This window comes from Bombina bombina, chromosome 3 (genome assembly GCF_027579735.1).
Source record: "Bombina bombina isolate aBomBom1 chromosome 3, aBomBom1.pri, whole genome shotgun sequence".
NCBI lineage: Eukaryota > Metazoa > Chordata > Amphibia > Anura > Bombinatoridae > Bombina > Bombina bombina.
The window spans coordinates 99,940,390-99,957,283 of NC_069501.1; the positions used below are offsets into that span (position 1 = coordinate 99,940,390).

The window sequence follows — 16,894 nt, forward strand, 5'->3', positions numbered from 1 at the left end:
TCTACACAAGTTTCTCAGAGTCCCATCTTTCAAAATGGAGACCATTTGAACAATTTTACCAATGATCCAGGAGGGTCAATATATGACTACCGTGGACTTGAAGGATTTATACCTTCATATTCCTATCCACAAGGATCACCATCAGTACCTAAGGTTTGCCTTCCTGGACAAACATTTTCAGTTTGTGGCTCTTCCCTTCGGGCTGGCCACAGCACCCAGAATCTTCACAAAGGTTCTAGGGTCCCTTCTGGCGGCTCTCAGACCGCGGGGCATAGCAGTGGCGCCTTATCTGGATGATATTCTGATTCAGGCGTCGTCTTATCATCTAACAAAATCTCATACAGACACAGTGTTGTCCTTTCTGAGAACTCACGGATGGAAGGTGAATCTAGAAAAAAGTTCACTAATTCCACAGACAAAGGTTCCCTTCTTGGGAACTCTGATAGACTCTATAGTCATGAAGATTTTTCTGACGGAGGTCAGAAACTCAAAGATTCTAAATACATGCCGAGCCCTTCAGTCCAATCCTCGGCCATCAGTGGCTCAGTGCATGGAGGTAATTGGATTGATGGTAGTGGCAATGGACATCATTCCGTTTGCTCGATTTCATCTCAGACCACTGCAACTGTGCATGCTCGGACAGTGGAATGGGGATTATGCGAATTTATCTCCTCAGATAAATCTGGACCAGGAGACCAGAGACACTCTTCTTTGGTGGTTGTCGCCGGATCATCTGTCCCAAGGGACGTGTTTCCGCAGACCCTCGTGGGTGATAGTGACAACGGACGCCAGTCTACTAGGCTGGGGTGCAGTCTGGAATTCCCTGAAGACTCAGGGTGTATGGACTCAGGTGGAGTCTCTACTTCCAATCAATATTCTGGAATTGAGAGCAATATTCAATGCGCTTCAGGCGTGGCCTCAGTTGGCTTTGGCCAAATTCATCAGATTCCAGTCGGACAACATCACGACTGTGGCTTACATCAATCATCAGGGAGGAACGAGGAGTTCCTTAGCGATGACAGAAGTATCCAAGATAATTTGATGGGCGGAGGCCCACTCTTGTTATCTGTCAGCAATCTACATCCCAGGAGTGGACAACTGGGAAGCGGACTTTTTAAGCCGACAGGCTTTTCATCCAGGGGAGTGGGAACTCAATCCGGAGTTCTTTGCCTCACTGATTCTCCGATGGGGCAAACCGGAATTAGATCTGATGGCGTCTCGACAGAATGCCAAGCTCCCAATATACGGATCCAGGTTTAGGGATCCTCAGGCCGAACTGATAGATGCCTTGGCAGTGCCTTGGTCGTTCAACCTAGCTTATGTGTTTCCACCGTTTCCTCTCCTTCCCCGGGTGATTGCTCTGATCAAACAGGAGAGAGCTTCAGTAATTCTAATCGTGCCTGCATGGCCACGCAGGACTTGGTATGCAGATCTAGTGGACATGTCCTCTCTGCCTCCGTGGAAACTTCCAGTGAGACAGGACCTTCTAATTCAAGGTCCTTTCCAACATCCAAATCTAATTTCTCTGCAGCTGACTGCTTGGAGATTGAACGCTTGATTTTATCTATGCAGGGTTTCTCTGATTTGGTCATCGATACTTTGATTCAAGCACGTAAGCCTGTCACTAGAAAGATCTATCATAAGATATGGCGTAAATATCTTTTTTGGTGTGAATCCAAGGGCTACTCGTGGAGTAAAGTTAGGATTCCCAGGATTCTGTCTTTTCTCCAAGAAGGATTGGAGAAAAGGTTATCAGCGAGTTCCTTTAAAGGGACAAATTTCTGCTTTGTCAATTTTGCTTCACAAACGTTTGGCAGATGTTCCAGACATTCAGTCTTTTTGTCAGGCTCTAACCAGAATTAAGCCTGTGTTTAGACCAATTGCTCCACCCTGGAGTTTGAATTTAGTTCTTAATGTTCTTCAAGGGGTTCAGTTTGAACCCATGCATTCCATAGATATTAAGTTGTTATCTTGGAAAGTTTTGTTTTTGGTTGCTATTTCTTCTGCTCGTAGAGTTTCTGAGCTTTCAGCATTACAATGTGATTCGTCTTATCTTCCATTCTGATAAGGTGGTTTTACGTACCAAACCTGGTTTCCTTCCTAAGGTTGTTTCTAATAAGAATATTAATTCCTTCATTATGTCCTAACCCTTCTTCTAAGAAGGAGCGTATGTTGCATAACCTGGACGTGGTCCATGCCCTGAAGTTTTACTTGCAGGCGACTAAGGATTTCCGTCAATCATCTTCATTATTCATTGTTTTTTCTGGAAAGCGTAGGGGTCAGAAAGCTACGGCTATCTCTCTTTCTTTTTGGCTGAAGAGTATCATCCGTCTGGCGTATGAGACTGCTGGACAGCAGCCTCCTGAAAGAATTACGGCTCATTCTACTAGGGCTGTGGCTTCCTCATGGGCATTTAAAAACGATGCTTCTGTTGAACAGATTTGCAAGGCTGCGACTTGGTCGTCTCTTCACACTTTTTCCAAATTTTACAAATTTGATACTTTTGCTTCTTCTGAGGCTGGTTTTGGGAGAAAGGTTCTTCAAGCAGTGGTGCCTTCCATTTAGGTTCCTGTCTTGTCGCTCCCTTTCATCCGTGTCCTGTTGCTTTGGTATTGTATCCCACAAGTAAGGATGAAATCCGTGGACTCGTCATATCTTGTAGAAGAAAAGGAAATTTATGCTTACCTGATAAATTTATTTCTTCTACGATATGACGAGTCCACGGCCCTCCATGTCATTTTTAAGACAGGTTTAGATTATATTATTTTTTTTTTTTTTATAAACTTCAGTAACCTCTGCACTTTTGGCTTTTACTTTCTCTTCCTAACTTCGGTCGAATGACTGGGGGTGGAGGGAAGGGAGGAGCTATATATATACAGCTCTGCTGTGGTGCTCTTTGCCACTTCCTGTTAGCAGGAGGATAAATCCCACAAGTAAGGATGAAATCCGTGGACTCGTCATATCGTAGAAGAAATACATTTATCAGGTAAGCATAAATTTCCTTTTTTAAATGGTAACTTTTGAAATGAAAGTGTCAAATATACTGTATGTTCCCTCTTGAAGTGAAAACTTCTATATGTATACATAAAAAACATCAAAATATTATTTTCCATACAGTTTAATTGTAGCCAAAGCTTGAACAAAACCATCAATGTCTGGAAGATTAGCAATCTTTTGTGGAATAGAACTGGAAGAGCTGAAATTTGACCCTCCAAAGAACTGGCAGATAAACCTTTGTCCAAACCATCTTGCAAAATCCTAAGAATTCTAAAAGAATGCCATGAAAAACCATTATCCGAACACCAAGAAATAAAGGTCTTCCAAATCTTATAATACATTTTCCTGCTCACAGACTTCTAAATCTATTCAATCTCCATGCCATCAAGCTTAGAGATTTGAGATCTGGAGGGAAAAACGTACCTTGAGATAGTAGGTTTGGATGCAGAGGAAGTGGCCAAGGAGGGCAACTGGACATCTGAACCAGATCTGCACATCGCGAGACCAAGCCAGAGCAATCAGAATCACTGGCAGTCACCCTAGGAAGAAGACCCAGTGGTGGAATAAAAAGTCCATGGAACTAACAGAGCATCCACAAACACTGCTTGAGGATCCCTGGACCTCGCACAATACCTGGGAAGTTTGTTGTTCAGCCGAGAGGCCATCAGATGTAAATTTACAGATCTACTATCTGACTGAACACATCCAGATGAAGAGACCACTCCTCTGGATGCAAGGACTCAAGACTGAGAAAAGCTGCTTCCCAGTTGTCCATTTCTGGAATATGAACAGCAGAAATTAGACAACAATTGATTTCTACCCAAGAAATAATTCACAATACTTCCATCATGACTAGGAGACTGTGAGCTCCCCCTTGATGATTGATATAAGCCACTGCTGTGATATTGTCTGTCTGAAAACGAAGATAAGATTCCCTTTTCAACAGAGGCCAGCTCAGAAGGGCTCTGAAAATGGCATGGAGTTCTAGAACATTTTATAGGTAACCTCACCTAGTGAGGAGACAAAACCCCTTGTACTCTCTGAGACCCCCAGACGATCCTCCAGCCTGAAAGGCTTGCATCTGTAGTGATCACAGACCAAATAGGACAAAGAAGTCCCCTGCATAATAAGCTGATGATCCAGCCACCAAGACAGAGACTGGCTTGTTCTGAAGTCTAGATGTATTCTCTGAGGTAGCTGAGTATCCCTGCACCATTACTGAAGCATACAAAGCTGAAGAGGCCTCATGTGAAAATTAGTAAACGGAATAGCATCCAACACCACAATCATGAGACCTAACACCTCCATGCAATTAGTAACCGAGGGAAAAGAAAGAGTATGTTTAGCCAGAGTAGAAATGGTCCAATCTACTTTGTGAATACTTTGCCAAAGCTCAATATTAGAAACCAGTAAAGGATACATTTTCTTAAACCTTGCAGAAGGATCGAAAGGCTTAGCCCAATCTCTGGAAATAATCTCAGAGACTGCATCAGGGATAAGAAATACATCTGCACTTCCTTTGGGCGGCGTTCCAAGATGGCCACTGATTCTTGAGGCTCCGTGCAGCTTGAAGCCAAAGGTGGCTATATATCTCACCATCTTGGCAACTTCTGTGCTCGGGAACTCTCCTGGATCAAGGTACACGACCCCTTGGCAGACAAGAAGCAAGTTAGAACCAAAAAGGCCATTTGGCATTGTGGCGTGTTTTCTACCGCCACGTTGTATATAGCTCCATTCAAACTCAGCCACTTATCAAGCTCCCTTCCTGACTCTAAACAATGGAAACGTCCATCACTAAAGAACCAGGCACCGACATCGGCATTCTAACTGAAATAAGGGCCATATTCCTGCCTAGGCTAAATAGACTCCTATCATCCTGCACTGACCTATGCGCAATGGCAAAGATAAAGGAACAACCTCTCCGACTTTCCAGTAGACATGCCGCCGCCTTACAAAACATAGCAAGCAATGCTGCATTCTACTTACGGGGAACAGACTGCAGCCTCATGACTCCAGCTCCCTCACAGAGAAGACAAGCGACAGTGACATCAGAAACCAGAGCAACACCCTCCTGCCTGAACCTGTCAGAATCTGCTATAGATCCACTTCCAGATCCGAAGAAGGGCCTACTAATATCTCCAACGCCCTTACAGGCGACTGCCCCGACTCCATACACGGATCTAAGATCAAGCTTGGTAGAGAAATCTGCCTTCAACACATCTCATCCTGCAGTGACGGCAGTGGAATTTTCCAGCTCACAATTTATGTGCATCATCATGTATGGTGTTCGGCATGACTAGTCATTAACCCTGAAAGTGACATGATTGCCAATATGAAAACGGAACACGCAAAAAAGAAACAGCGAGACTCGAGCATGAAGAAATCGTCTTATTACTGTTCCCACAAGATATATTACTGGTGGCGGCAGTATAAGACTCGTTTGGATATGGGTGTTGGTTGAACTGTAATCCATCACTCATAGCATAGGTGGTTTACCATTTGCCTCAGAAGAAAAAAAAGTTTATTTATATTGCTGCATAACCCTAACGATGTTGAATTTTTTCAGCTTAAATATTCACCAAACAGCCTATGTATGTAATATTGTGATGTCAGCTTGTTTGAATCTGGATTTTTACTAGTTCTGATATCACCATTAATATGTTTGTTTTTGTTCTCTTTACAACACATCTATAATTGTCAACACAAGTAGTATAGCTAGCGACATGTTATTACCCTTACTCACAAAACTAATTATGTTAGACAGATGTAGTCAGTTGATCGATATATATTCCCACACGTTAGGATTTTGTAAGTGTTTGTTGTTGAGATCTTGTCCTGTCTCTCTTCTCTATCCTTTTATAGATTGGGCTAGCAAAATGCAGTTATTCTTGTTTTGATAATGTAGCACTCACAACCATTATTCAATAGGGATTAGTCTGTTCTTCCTTATGCATTCCCACAACCTGTTAAACTCCTGTCACAATTACTCCATATGTAATCTGGTTAGGCTCAATAATGCCGTTCTTATTTATAAACCATGTGAATAGGATTGCAACTCATCGCACAGATACCCATCTATATAGTAGTCTAGCCCTCCCTTTTACTCTGCACTAATTTTTTCTCCTCACTTTGTGACTTATTTTTTTGATACCTACATTAATCTAATGCCTTTCTATGCATTACGAGCCATTCGAAATGAAAACCCTATTGAATGCTTTATGCTCATAGATTATACCCAGTTTATTATCTATTGGTGCCATAATTGAAGATAACAAGATCACATGTTATCTGACTGTATGTCAGTCTAATGAAATCATACTAGTTCTCATATTTAAATCTTAGTGCCATACAATTTAGTAACTGAGACTTACATTAAGGATAATTCAGCTTCACACACATCACACCCTGTAATAATCTCTGCTTTCAGAAAGGTAGAAGGAGGATAGACTCGCACTTTGACTTTGTTATTGTTGATTTGTTGGCATTTTATTTTATATATTTGTTAAATTAATGTTATAAAAATGAGAACCATTGGTTCCCTTCCCCTTAGTCAAGAAACCAACTAATTTTGAACATGTTTGTCATTTATGTAACATATTTTAAATTTGCTCAGCTAGTCTTTGCAATTACTGTATTTTATTGCCCCATTCCATATTTATAGAGGCATTCTGATCTAGACCAATAATTCACAACCTATTTGAACTATCTCATTATCATGAAGCTCAACCCATGGTTGATTCCCAACATACATTAAACCAGTAGGAGACTATTTTAAGTAACTCTAGAATTACAGTCCCGATAACATAGATTGTATCACTATACTACGTGGATCAGCTGTGTCAGGAAAATTGCCCAGCACCTCTCTGCTATCACATTCCCTACTAAACCCCTTTATGGGTGTAGAACTGGACTCTAGGCAATCAGACTGCTACACATGCTAAGTCTTATTTTCAATATAATTTCTGGTAGATTTGGCTATCCCTTGTTTGTTTTCTTTTGTTTGTTGTTTTTCTTCGGAAAATCAAGGAGTTCAAGCGATTTTCAATATCCCATGAATATCAGTTGTTTTATATGCTAAAAATGCCATCTGGATTTATAACATCTTTGTTTTCATACAATGGAATGGATATATCCCATACTTATATCCCTTCTCTACTTAATCTTAAAAAAAACTGTATGTGCACAATGTAATCTCTCATTATGTATATTCTGTCAGAATGACTATATTATGTATTGCAATATTTTTTTCTGTGAGTATCTCTATTTGTGTGTCATGTACCTGAACTCCTTGAATAAAAAGAATTTGAAGAAAGAAAAAAAAAGAAATGCATCTGGAGATTTAACCATATGCTTAAAAACTGAATCTAAACGATTAACAGGCTTATCCCCATCAACTTTAAAGTGAAGGTAAAGTTATCGTTTATTGAATCAAATATACCATTTCTCCCTATCACCTTATAATAGTCGCTAAGTATTTTTTTTTATTTTTCAAATATTTTTCTTAAAGTAATTTCCAATTCCCTACCGTTTATCTCCCGACTCCTCCCAAGCCCTACTTCCTTTTTAGGCATTTAGTTACGTCTTCAGCGGTCCCACCTGCTCTCAAATGCGCGTGCACAACCCCGAATTCAATTGCGCATGCGCTACTCGCCGATGGTAATCTTCAATGCCCATCCTATTACTTGACAATGCGCATGCGCTAATTTGACTTGTAACATAGTATTGAATAAATGGGTATATTCATTCACTACTATGCAATCAGAGACAGGAGCTGCATTTATTGCTATTGTTGAAATGTTTCTTAAAAACATCAATCTATTAACTTTGTTTGCCCAATTGTACTATAGAATCTATAGTACAATTGGGCAAACCGAGTTGATAGATCAATGTTTTTAAGAAACGTTTCAACGATATCAATAAATGCAGCTCCTGTCTCTGATCGTACAGACAGGTAACAAGGCACATTATTAAACTCGACAACTTGAGCAAGTTATAGAAGGCGTCTGTAAAAAGAGATGGCGTAGTCTGTGGGGATATCCACCTGGTAGTAGGAAGCACGCATGCGCGAAACGGGAGCGCGCAGGGTTGAGAAACCTAATAAAAACTCATTAGCATATGCGGCGACGAGTAAAGGGGTGGATGACGTCAGTTGACGGCCGCCTAACGGCCTAAAAATCAGTTGGGTAAAAAAACACGCGATGGAAAGGAAAAAAATATATATTTTTTTACAGGTTGAATTTGGAAATCAAATTATAAAGGTAATATATTTAAATATAACGATTTATATCAAATATGATGAATGAAAGTCATATTATTTTTAAACATTTAATGATATTATAGATAGAGATGAGGTTAACTTTACCTTCACTTTAAGGATCTTTATCCTCTAAACAAGTAAGCAAAACTTATTTTAAAAGTAAACAAATATGCACAATTTTAAATAAGATGTTTCAGAGTCATGATAAAAGGAAGCCCCCTGATCATCTAAAAAACCTGCCCTGAGAATACAGCAGCTTCATGACCAGAAACATTAACCTCAGCATGCTGAGAGCTAGTAGAGGGTAAATTCTGAACTGACCTTTTATGCTTAATTGAAGGAGGCATGGCCACCAACATTTCGGACACAGTGGATCGAATAAAATCCTTGACCCCAGATCCGAAAGCAGTAGGATTTTTCTGTAAGAAACAAAGAGAAGGAGCAGTAAAACCTTTAGAAGCAAGAGCAGCATCAGATTGGTCAGCATGCATTGAAATATTAATACATTTATTGCATAAGTTAGTTTGAGGAAAAACCTCAGTCTGTTTACTATACAAATGTTTAACACTGGTAGGAAAGTGTTAAGATGCCCCAGCTTCTAAATTAGGTATTGAGTCAGATGGCTCTATAACTACAGAGAAACAATACGGAAGATAAATGCAGAAAACAACAAGCATACAGCTAAATGATAATATCCTTATTAAAACAGCTCTTGAAGAAAGGGAAAACACTTATCCCCTCTGAAAGAAAACTCTTTAAAAAAACGTACAAAAATCAGTAAAGCAGAGATGCGGAAGTACCCAGGACATCTGGCACTATGAAGCGCACTTTAAAAAAAAAAGCATGTGTCAATCTTGCATCATAAAAAAAAAAAGTGTGCCAAAACGTACACTGTCACGTCGATGCTTGCAAGCCCGAAAGCCAGCATATCATCATACGTCAATGTGCATCAAAGAATATATGCTTGTGAAAAAAATCTGGTGTACATTCAAAAAATGGGGGCGAAAAAATTGCACATAAAAAAATGCATTCCCCTTTTTAAAGGGGAATGACCTAAATATGATATATACAGTGGGGCAAAAAAGTATTTAGTCAGCCACCAATTGTGCAAGTTGGTGGCTGACTAAATCGAGAAAATCATATTGTCTGATTTGGAAAGAATTTTTTTGCAAATTATGGTGGAAAATAAGTATTTGGTCAATATCAAAAGTTCATCTCAATACTTTGTTATATATTCTTTGTTGGCAAAGACAGAGGTCAAACGTTTTCTGTAAATCTTCACAAGGTTGTCACACACTGTTGCTGGTATGTTGGCCCATTCCTGCATGGAGATCTCCTCTAGAGCAGTGATGTTTTGGGTCTGTCGCTGGGCAACACGGACTTTCAACTCCCTCCAAAGGTTTTCTATGGGGTTGAGATCTGGAGACTGGCTAGGCCACTCCAGGACCTTGAAATGCTTCTTACGAAGCCACTCCTTCGTTGCCCGGGTGGTGTGTTTGGGATCATTGTCATGCTGAAAGACCCAGCCACGTTTCATCTTTAATGCCCTTGCTGATGGAAGGAGCTTTGCACTCAAAATCTCACGATACATGGCCCATTCATTCTTTCATGTAGACGGATCAGTCGTCCTGTTCCCTTTGCAGAGAAACAGCCCCAAAGCATGATGTTGCCACCCCCCATGCTTCACAGTAAGTATGGTGTTCTTTGGTTGCAACTCAGCATTCTCTCTCCTCCAAACATGACGAGTTGTGTTTCTACCAAACAGTTCTACTTTGGTTTCATCTGACCATATGACATTCTCCCAATCCGCTTCTGGATCATCCAAATGCTCTCTAGTGTACTTCAGACGGGCCCGGACATGTACTGGCTTAAGCAGGGGGACATGTCTGGCAATGCAGGATCTGAGTCCCTGGCGGCATAGTGTGTTACTGATGGTAGCCTTTGTTATGTTGGTCCCAGCTCTCTGCAGGTCATTCACTAGGTCCCCCGTGTGGTTCTGGGATGTTTGCTCACCGTTCTTGTGATCATTTTGACCCCACAGGGTGAGATCTTGCGTGGAGCCCCAGATCGAGGGAGATTATCAGTGGTCTTGTATGTCTTCCATTTTCTAATTATTGCTCCCACAGTTGATTTCTTCACACCAAGCTGCTTGCCTATTGCAGATTCAGTCTTCCTAGCCTGGTGCAGGTCTACAATTTTGTTTCTGGTGTCCTTCGACAGCTCTTTGGTCTTCACCATAGTGGAGTTTGGAGTGTGACTGTTTGAGGTTTTGGACAGGTGTTTTTTATACTGATAACCAGTTCAAACAGGTGCCATTAATACAGGTAATGAGTGGAGGACAGAGGAGCCTCTTAAAGAAGAAGATACAGGTCTGTGGGAGAACTTGCACAATTGGTGGCTGACTAAATACTTTTTTGCCCCACTGTAACTGTTTTTTGCCCCACTGTAACTTCCCCAAGGTCATATAGACATATAATATATATATATATATATATGTATATATATATATATATATATATATATAAACAATAAATGAAGAGGCAAAAAAATATTAGGGGGCAAAATAGCAAAAAAAATACATCCCTCCAACAATTACTGTACTCTAAGGGAAATGGCTTAACTCTGTCTGAGAACCCCTCTCACTGAAGAATCAAATGCACAACTTCATTCTTCAACCTCTTCCAGCAGAGGCAAAGACAAGACTGAGGTACCTGTGAGATGGGAGGGGTTTTATAGAGCACTTGGGGTTTGGGAATCTTTGCCTTCTCCTAGTGACAGGGAAGAATAATTCCCAGGAGTAAGGGATTGTAGACGCTCACCACCTGTATGAAAGAATCACTGTTAGAAGGCAGTCCTGCCTAAATGCGTACTACACTTCACTGTGGGAGACAATGGTTCTCTGACACTGGTAGAGTGTTAAAAGCAGGAGCGCCATCTGCAGTGAAGGTATCATGAAAATGATCAAATTTACATGTGTCAACAGAAACTCAGCCTCTTTTGTTACAATACAAAAGTAAAACTTAAATGTATGAGCTGGGGGATTGTGGGCAGGGTATATGGTGTGTTATATGTATGTATTATATTGTAAAATAATATATTATGTATTTAAAGGAATATGAAACACAATCATTTCAGACAGAAAATTAAATTTTTAAATCATTTCCACTGTATTTCTATTATCAAATTGAAGGTTTTATTTTACAAATTGAAGGTTTGGGGTAACCCTGTTTCAAGCAAGTCTATTGGCGCCATTTTCCAACACATATACACATATAGGGGCATATTTCTCAAGTTCCGTATGGAGCTTGATGCCCCTTGTTTCCGGTGAGCCAGAAGACCGCTGCTCCATAACTTGTCCTCCTGCACTGAGGCGGCGGACAGAAATCAACCCGATCGAATACAATCGGGTTGATTGACACCCCCTGCTAGCAGCCAATTGGCCGCAGATCTGCAGGGGGCGGCATTGCACCAGAAGTTCACAAGAACTGCTGGTGCAATGATAAATGTCGACAGCGTATGCTGTAGGCATTTATCGATGTGCAGCGGACATGATACGCTACTTCATATCATGTCCGCTCTCACATTGGTAAATATAACCCTTAAACACACAAATAAACAAGAATACACATATATACACACCTATATATACACACCACCATATTTATCAAAAAAGTATTTTTAATTAAGGTATGGTATTATTTTTTTTTATAGAAATAATGCTATTGCACTCTTAATAGACTACAGTATAGTGTAAATATAACTTTTATATGCACTGGGAAACAAAAACAAAAAATTCAGTCACTTTATTGCTATATTCACTTTTTTCCAGAGGTTTGGAACCAAACCCGCAATGTCTCCAAGGTATGCCTGTATCATGCATGTGTACATGCACAAAACGCGTCATCTCCTAGGTAGCGTACTTTTCATTTGTATGTCTCTTACCTAATGAAGAAAGGATAACTGAGTCATCAATAGCCAGTACAATGCGAAAGTTTAAGTCTACGCCTGTACTTAGCCTAAATCAATAATATATATCATTTTAAAATACTGTATAATGAATAATGTACACATTTTTTTATTCTGAATTCCATAAGGTTGTGCAGAGGGTTATGCTAGAGATGCTACAGAGATACAGAATATCCAAATAGCAGAAGGAGATGTTTGCAGAGGACTCCCCATTCCTATATATATGGTTTTTCCCAGATTGTTTACCTGCCCTACACTGGAAACTACTAATTTCAAAATAGGTAAGCTGTTTTGTTAGCAAATTAAACATTCTCTCATAAACTTGCTATACCAGTTTGCAAACTGTTACTTTTATTTTGTTTTGTTTTTTAACCCTTGTATGTCTAATCTTATACTTTTATGGGAAAACACATTTGTTTATTTTCCATTTTATCATAAACAAATGTGTTTAAAATAATCTGTGAAATCATAAATCGGATATGTCTTATTGCAAAATGTATCTTATGCTAGCACTTGAACCAAAAAAGCGTTCTAAAAAAACTTTGTAAATGTCAAGCTTTTCACATGGAGATTGGCAGACACTTTAAACACACGGTTACCCAGAAAACACTGTCTCCCCATCTCAGTGTTTACAGAGACTTTCTATCACAATAATTACAAGAGCATACAGTATTACCTTGCTCCCCTAACTGCATAAGTGCATAGAAATGCCTTTAATTTATGTTTGAAGCAGCTCTGTGTATTCCAGATTATAAGAATAATTTCTTTCCTGTCTCTATAGCAGGTTTGAAGTACTGTAATCACAGCACAAGCCACCAGATAGTGCTCTATGTATCTCACAGAGGTTTACAGTCTCCTGGTTTCTATACATTCACAGATATGAATTCAGCTGCAGCAGATTTGTTCCCCAGTGCTAAACAATTTTTCCCTGTGTCACACAGCAGCTTTACACAGCTCTAACCTTCCTCTGCAGTCATTTTACTGAAGCTTCCAGACAATAGCTGAGTGTGTATAGGATAGTGGCAGCACAGGCTTGCACTGCACTCTTGTTGGGGCAGCTTTCTGATTTCTATTTTCACATACTTTGCTATTGAATTTGAGAAATATATTTTAATTCAAGGTGATTATTCACTTGCAGAGGGGGTTCTTAATACTAGAAAAGAATAGTATTCTAACTCCTAATTGTTTTCTGTGGCATCTTCCCATTAACATAAAGTTTTAGAAAATGATATCCATTATCTAGAACCTGTTTGTTCCCAGCAGTGCCCTAGTAAATCTGTGAAATGTAGAACAAGGTAATACAGCTGTTTGTTGCTATATGTAAATCTAAGATAATCCGTGTAAATCAACTAATGCTTGGCACTCATTGCATTGCTCAGGTTGTATCTACACTAACCCAACTGTCTTTAAATTAGTCTCACTCTGCTGCTCCCTCTGAGAACCAACTAGATATGTTCCCTGTCCTTCAAAGGGGTGTTTTACATATGTTCCCTATCCTTCACAGGGGTGTTTTACATATGTTCCCTATCCTTCACAGGGGTGTTTTACATATGTTCCCTGTCCTTCAAAGGGGTGTTTTACATATGTTCCCTATCCTTCACAGGGGTGTTTTACATATGTTCCCTATCCTTCACAGGGGTGTTTTTCATATGTTCCCTATCCTTCACAGGGGTGTTTTTCATATGTTCCCTATCCTTCACAGGGGTGTTTTACATATTTTCCCTATCCTTCACAGGGGTGTTTTACATATGTTCCCTGTCCTTCAAAGGGGTGTTTTACATATGTTCCCTATCCTTCAAAGGGGTGTTTTACATATGTTCCCTAATCCTTCAAAAGGGTGTTTCTCTTGTTAAGTGTATCCAGTCCACGGATCATCCATTACTTATGGGATATTCTCCTTCCCAACAGGAAGTTGCAAGAGGATCACCCACAGCAGAGCTGCTATATAGCTCCTCGCCTAACTGCCATATCCAGTCATTCTCTTGCAACCCTCAACCAAGATGGAGGTCGTAAGAGGAGAGTGGTGTTTTATACTTAGTTTATTTCTTCAATCAAAAGTTTGTTATTTTTAAATGGTACCGGAGTGTGCTGTTTATCTCAGGCAGTATTTAGAAGAAGAATCTGCCTGCATTTTCTATGATCTTAGCAGAAGTAACTAAGATCCATGGCTGTTCTCACATATTCTGAGGAGTGAGGTAACTTCAGAGAGGGAATGGCGTGCAGGTTTTCCTGCAATAAGGTATGTGCAGTTAATATTTTTCTAGGGATGGAATTTGCTAGAAAATGCTGCTTATACCGGATTAATGTAAGTAAAGCCTTAAATGCAGTGATAGCTACTGGTATCAGGCTTATTAATAGAGATGCATACTCTTATAAAAATGTAATATAAAACGTTTGCTGGCATGTTAATCGTTTTTATATATGTTTCGTGACAAAACTTATTGGGGCCTAGGTTTTTTTCCACATGGCTGGTTTGATTTCTGCCTAGAGACAGTTTCCTGAAGCTTTCCACTGTTGCAATATGAGTGGGAAGGGCCTATTTTAGTGCTTTTCTGTGCAGATAAAAATACTGACAGAGACATTCAGCTTCCCTCTGCATGATACAGGACATCTCTGACGGGCTCAAAAGGCTTCAAAGTCGTGTTTGAGGAGGGTAACAATCACAGTAGACTGTGGCAGTTGTGACTGTGTTTAAAAAACGTTTTTGTCATTTATTATTCTGTTTTTGTTATTAAGGGGTTAATCATCCACTTGCAAGTGGGTGCAATGCTCTGCTGACTTGTTACATACACTGTAAAAATTTTGTTAGTGTAACTGCCTTTTTTCACTGTTATTTCAAATTTTGTCAAAATTTGTTTCTCTTAAAGGCACAGTAACGTTTTTTATATTGCTTGTTAACTTGCTTTAAAGTGTTTTCCAAGCTTGCTAGTCTCATTGCTAGTCTGTACAAACATGTCTGAAACAGAGGATACTTGTTCATTATGTTTAAAAGCCATGGTGGAGCCCCATAGGAGAATGTGTACTAAATGTATTGATTTCACCTTAAACAGTAAAGATCAGTCTTTATCTAAGAATTGTCACCAGAGGGGTCTGTCGAGGGGGAAGTTATGCCGACTAACTCTCCCCACGTGTCGGACCCTTCGCCTCCCGCTCAAGGGACGCACGCTCATATGGCGCGAAGTACATCGGGGACGCCCATAGCGATTACTTTGCAGGACATGGCTGCAATCATGAATAATACCCTGTCAGAGGTATTATCCAGATTGCCTGAATTGAGAGGCAAGTGCGATAGCTCTGGGGTTAGACAAGATACAGAGCACGTAGATGCTGTAAGAGCCATGTCTGATACTGCGTCACAATATGCAGAACCTGAGGACGGAGAGCTTCAGTCTGTGGGTGACGTCTCTGATTCGGGGAGGCCTGATTCAGAGATTTCTAATTTTAAATTTAAGCTTGAGAACCTCCGTTTATTGCTTGGGGAGGTATTAGCTGCTCTGAATGACTGTGACACAATTGCAGTGCCAGAGAAATTGTGTAGGCTGGATAAATACTATGCAGTGCCGGTGAGTACTGATGTTTTTCCAATACCTAAAAGGCTTACAGAAATTATTAGTAAGGAGTGGGATAGGCCCGTTGTGCCCTTTTCCCCACCTCCTATATTTAGAAAAATGTTTCCAATAGATGCCACTACACGGGACTTATGGCAGACTGTCCCTAAGGTGGAGGGAGCAGTTTCTACTTTAGCAAAGTGTACCACTATCCCGGTTGAGGACAGTTGTGCTTTTTCAGATCCAATGGATAAAAAATTAGAGGGTTACCTTAAGAAAATGTTTATTCAACAAGGTTTTATTTTACAGCCCCTTGCATGCATTGCGCCTGTCACTGCTGCGGCGGCATTCTGGTTTGAGGCCCTGGAAGAGGCCATCCATACAGCTCCATTGACTGAAATTGTTGACAAGCTTAGAACTCTTAAGCTAGCTAACTCATTTGTTTCTGATGCCATTGTTCATTTGACTAAACTAACGGCTAAGAATTCCGGATTCGCCATCCAGGCGCGTAGGGCGCTATGGCTCAAATCCTGGTCAGCTGATGTGATTTCAAAGTCTAAATTACTCAACATTCCTTTCAAGGGGCAGACCTTATTCGGGCCTGGTTTGAAAGAAATTATTGCTGACATTACTGGAGGTAAGGGTCATACCCTTCCTCAGGACAGGGCCAAATCAAAGGCCAAACAGTCTAATTTTCGTGCCTTTCGAAATTCCAAGTCAGGTGCAGCATCAACTTCCTCCGCTTCAAAACAAGAGGGAACTTTTGCTCAACCTAACCAGTCCTGGAACAAAGGCAAGCAGGCCAGAAAGCCTGCTGCTGCCTCTAAGACAGCATGAAGGAACGGCCCCCTATCCGGCGACGGATGTAGTAGGGGGCAGACTTTTTCTCTTCACCCAGGCGTGGGCAAGAGATGTTCAGGATCCCTGGGTGTTGGAGATCATATCTCAGGGATATCTTCTGGACTTCAAAGCTTCCCCTCCACAAGGGAGATTTCATCTTCAAGGTTATCTGCAAATCAGATAAAGAAAGAGGCATTCCTACGCTGTGTGCAAGACCTCCTAGTAATGGGAGTGATCCATCCAGTTCAGCGGACGGAACAAGGACAGGGTTTTTATTCAAATCTGT

At 40.5% G+C, this 16,894-nt stretch overlaps 1 protein-coding gene and 1 pseudogene across 1 annotated transcript in view; one reads left to right on the top strand and one right to left on the bottom strand.

Annotated features, from left to right (window-relative positions):
* The window catches only part of LOC128652769 (vacuolar protein sorting-associated protein 72 homolog), a 36,328-nt pseudogene extending 32,115 nt beyond the window's left edge, over nt 1-4,213 (bottom strand).
* Nucleotides 1-16,894, top strand: part of VPS26C (VPS26 endosomal protein sorting factor C) — a 246,382-nt gene that overhangs the window by 165,723 nt on the left and 63,765 nt on the right. Inside the window, exon 7 of the mRNA XM_053705935.1 lies at nt 12,349-12,501. Coding sequence (XP_053561910.1) covers nt 12,349-12,501 — 153 coding nt within the window. The remainder of the gene's footprint in view (nt 1-12,348; nt 12,502-16,894) is intronic.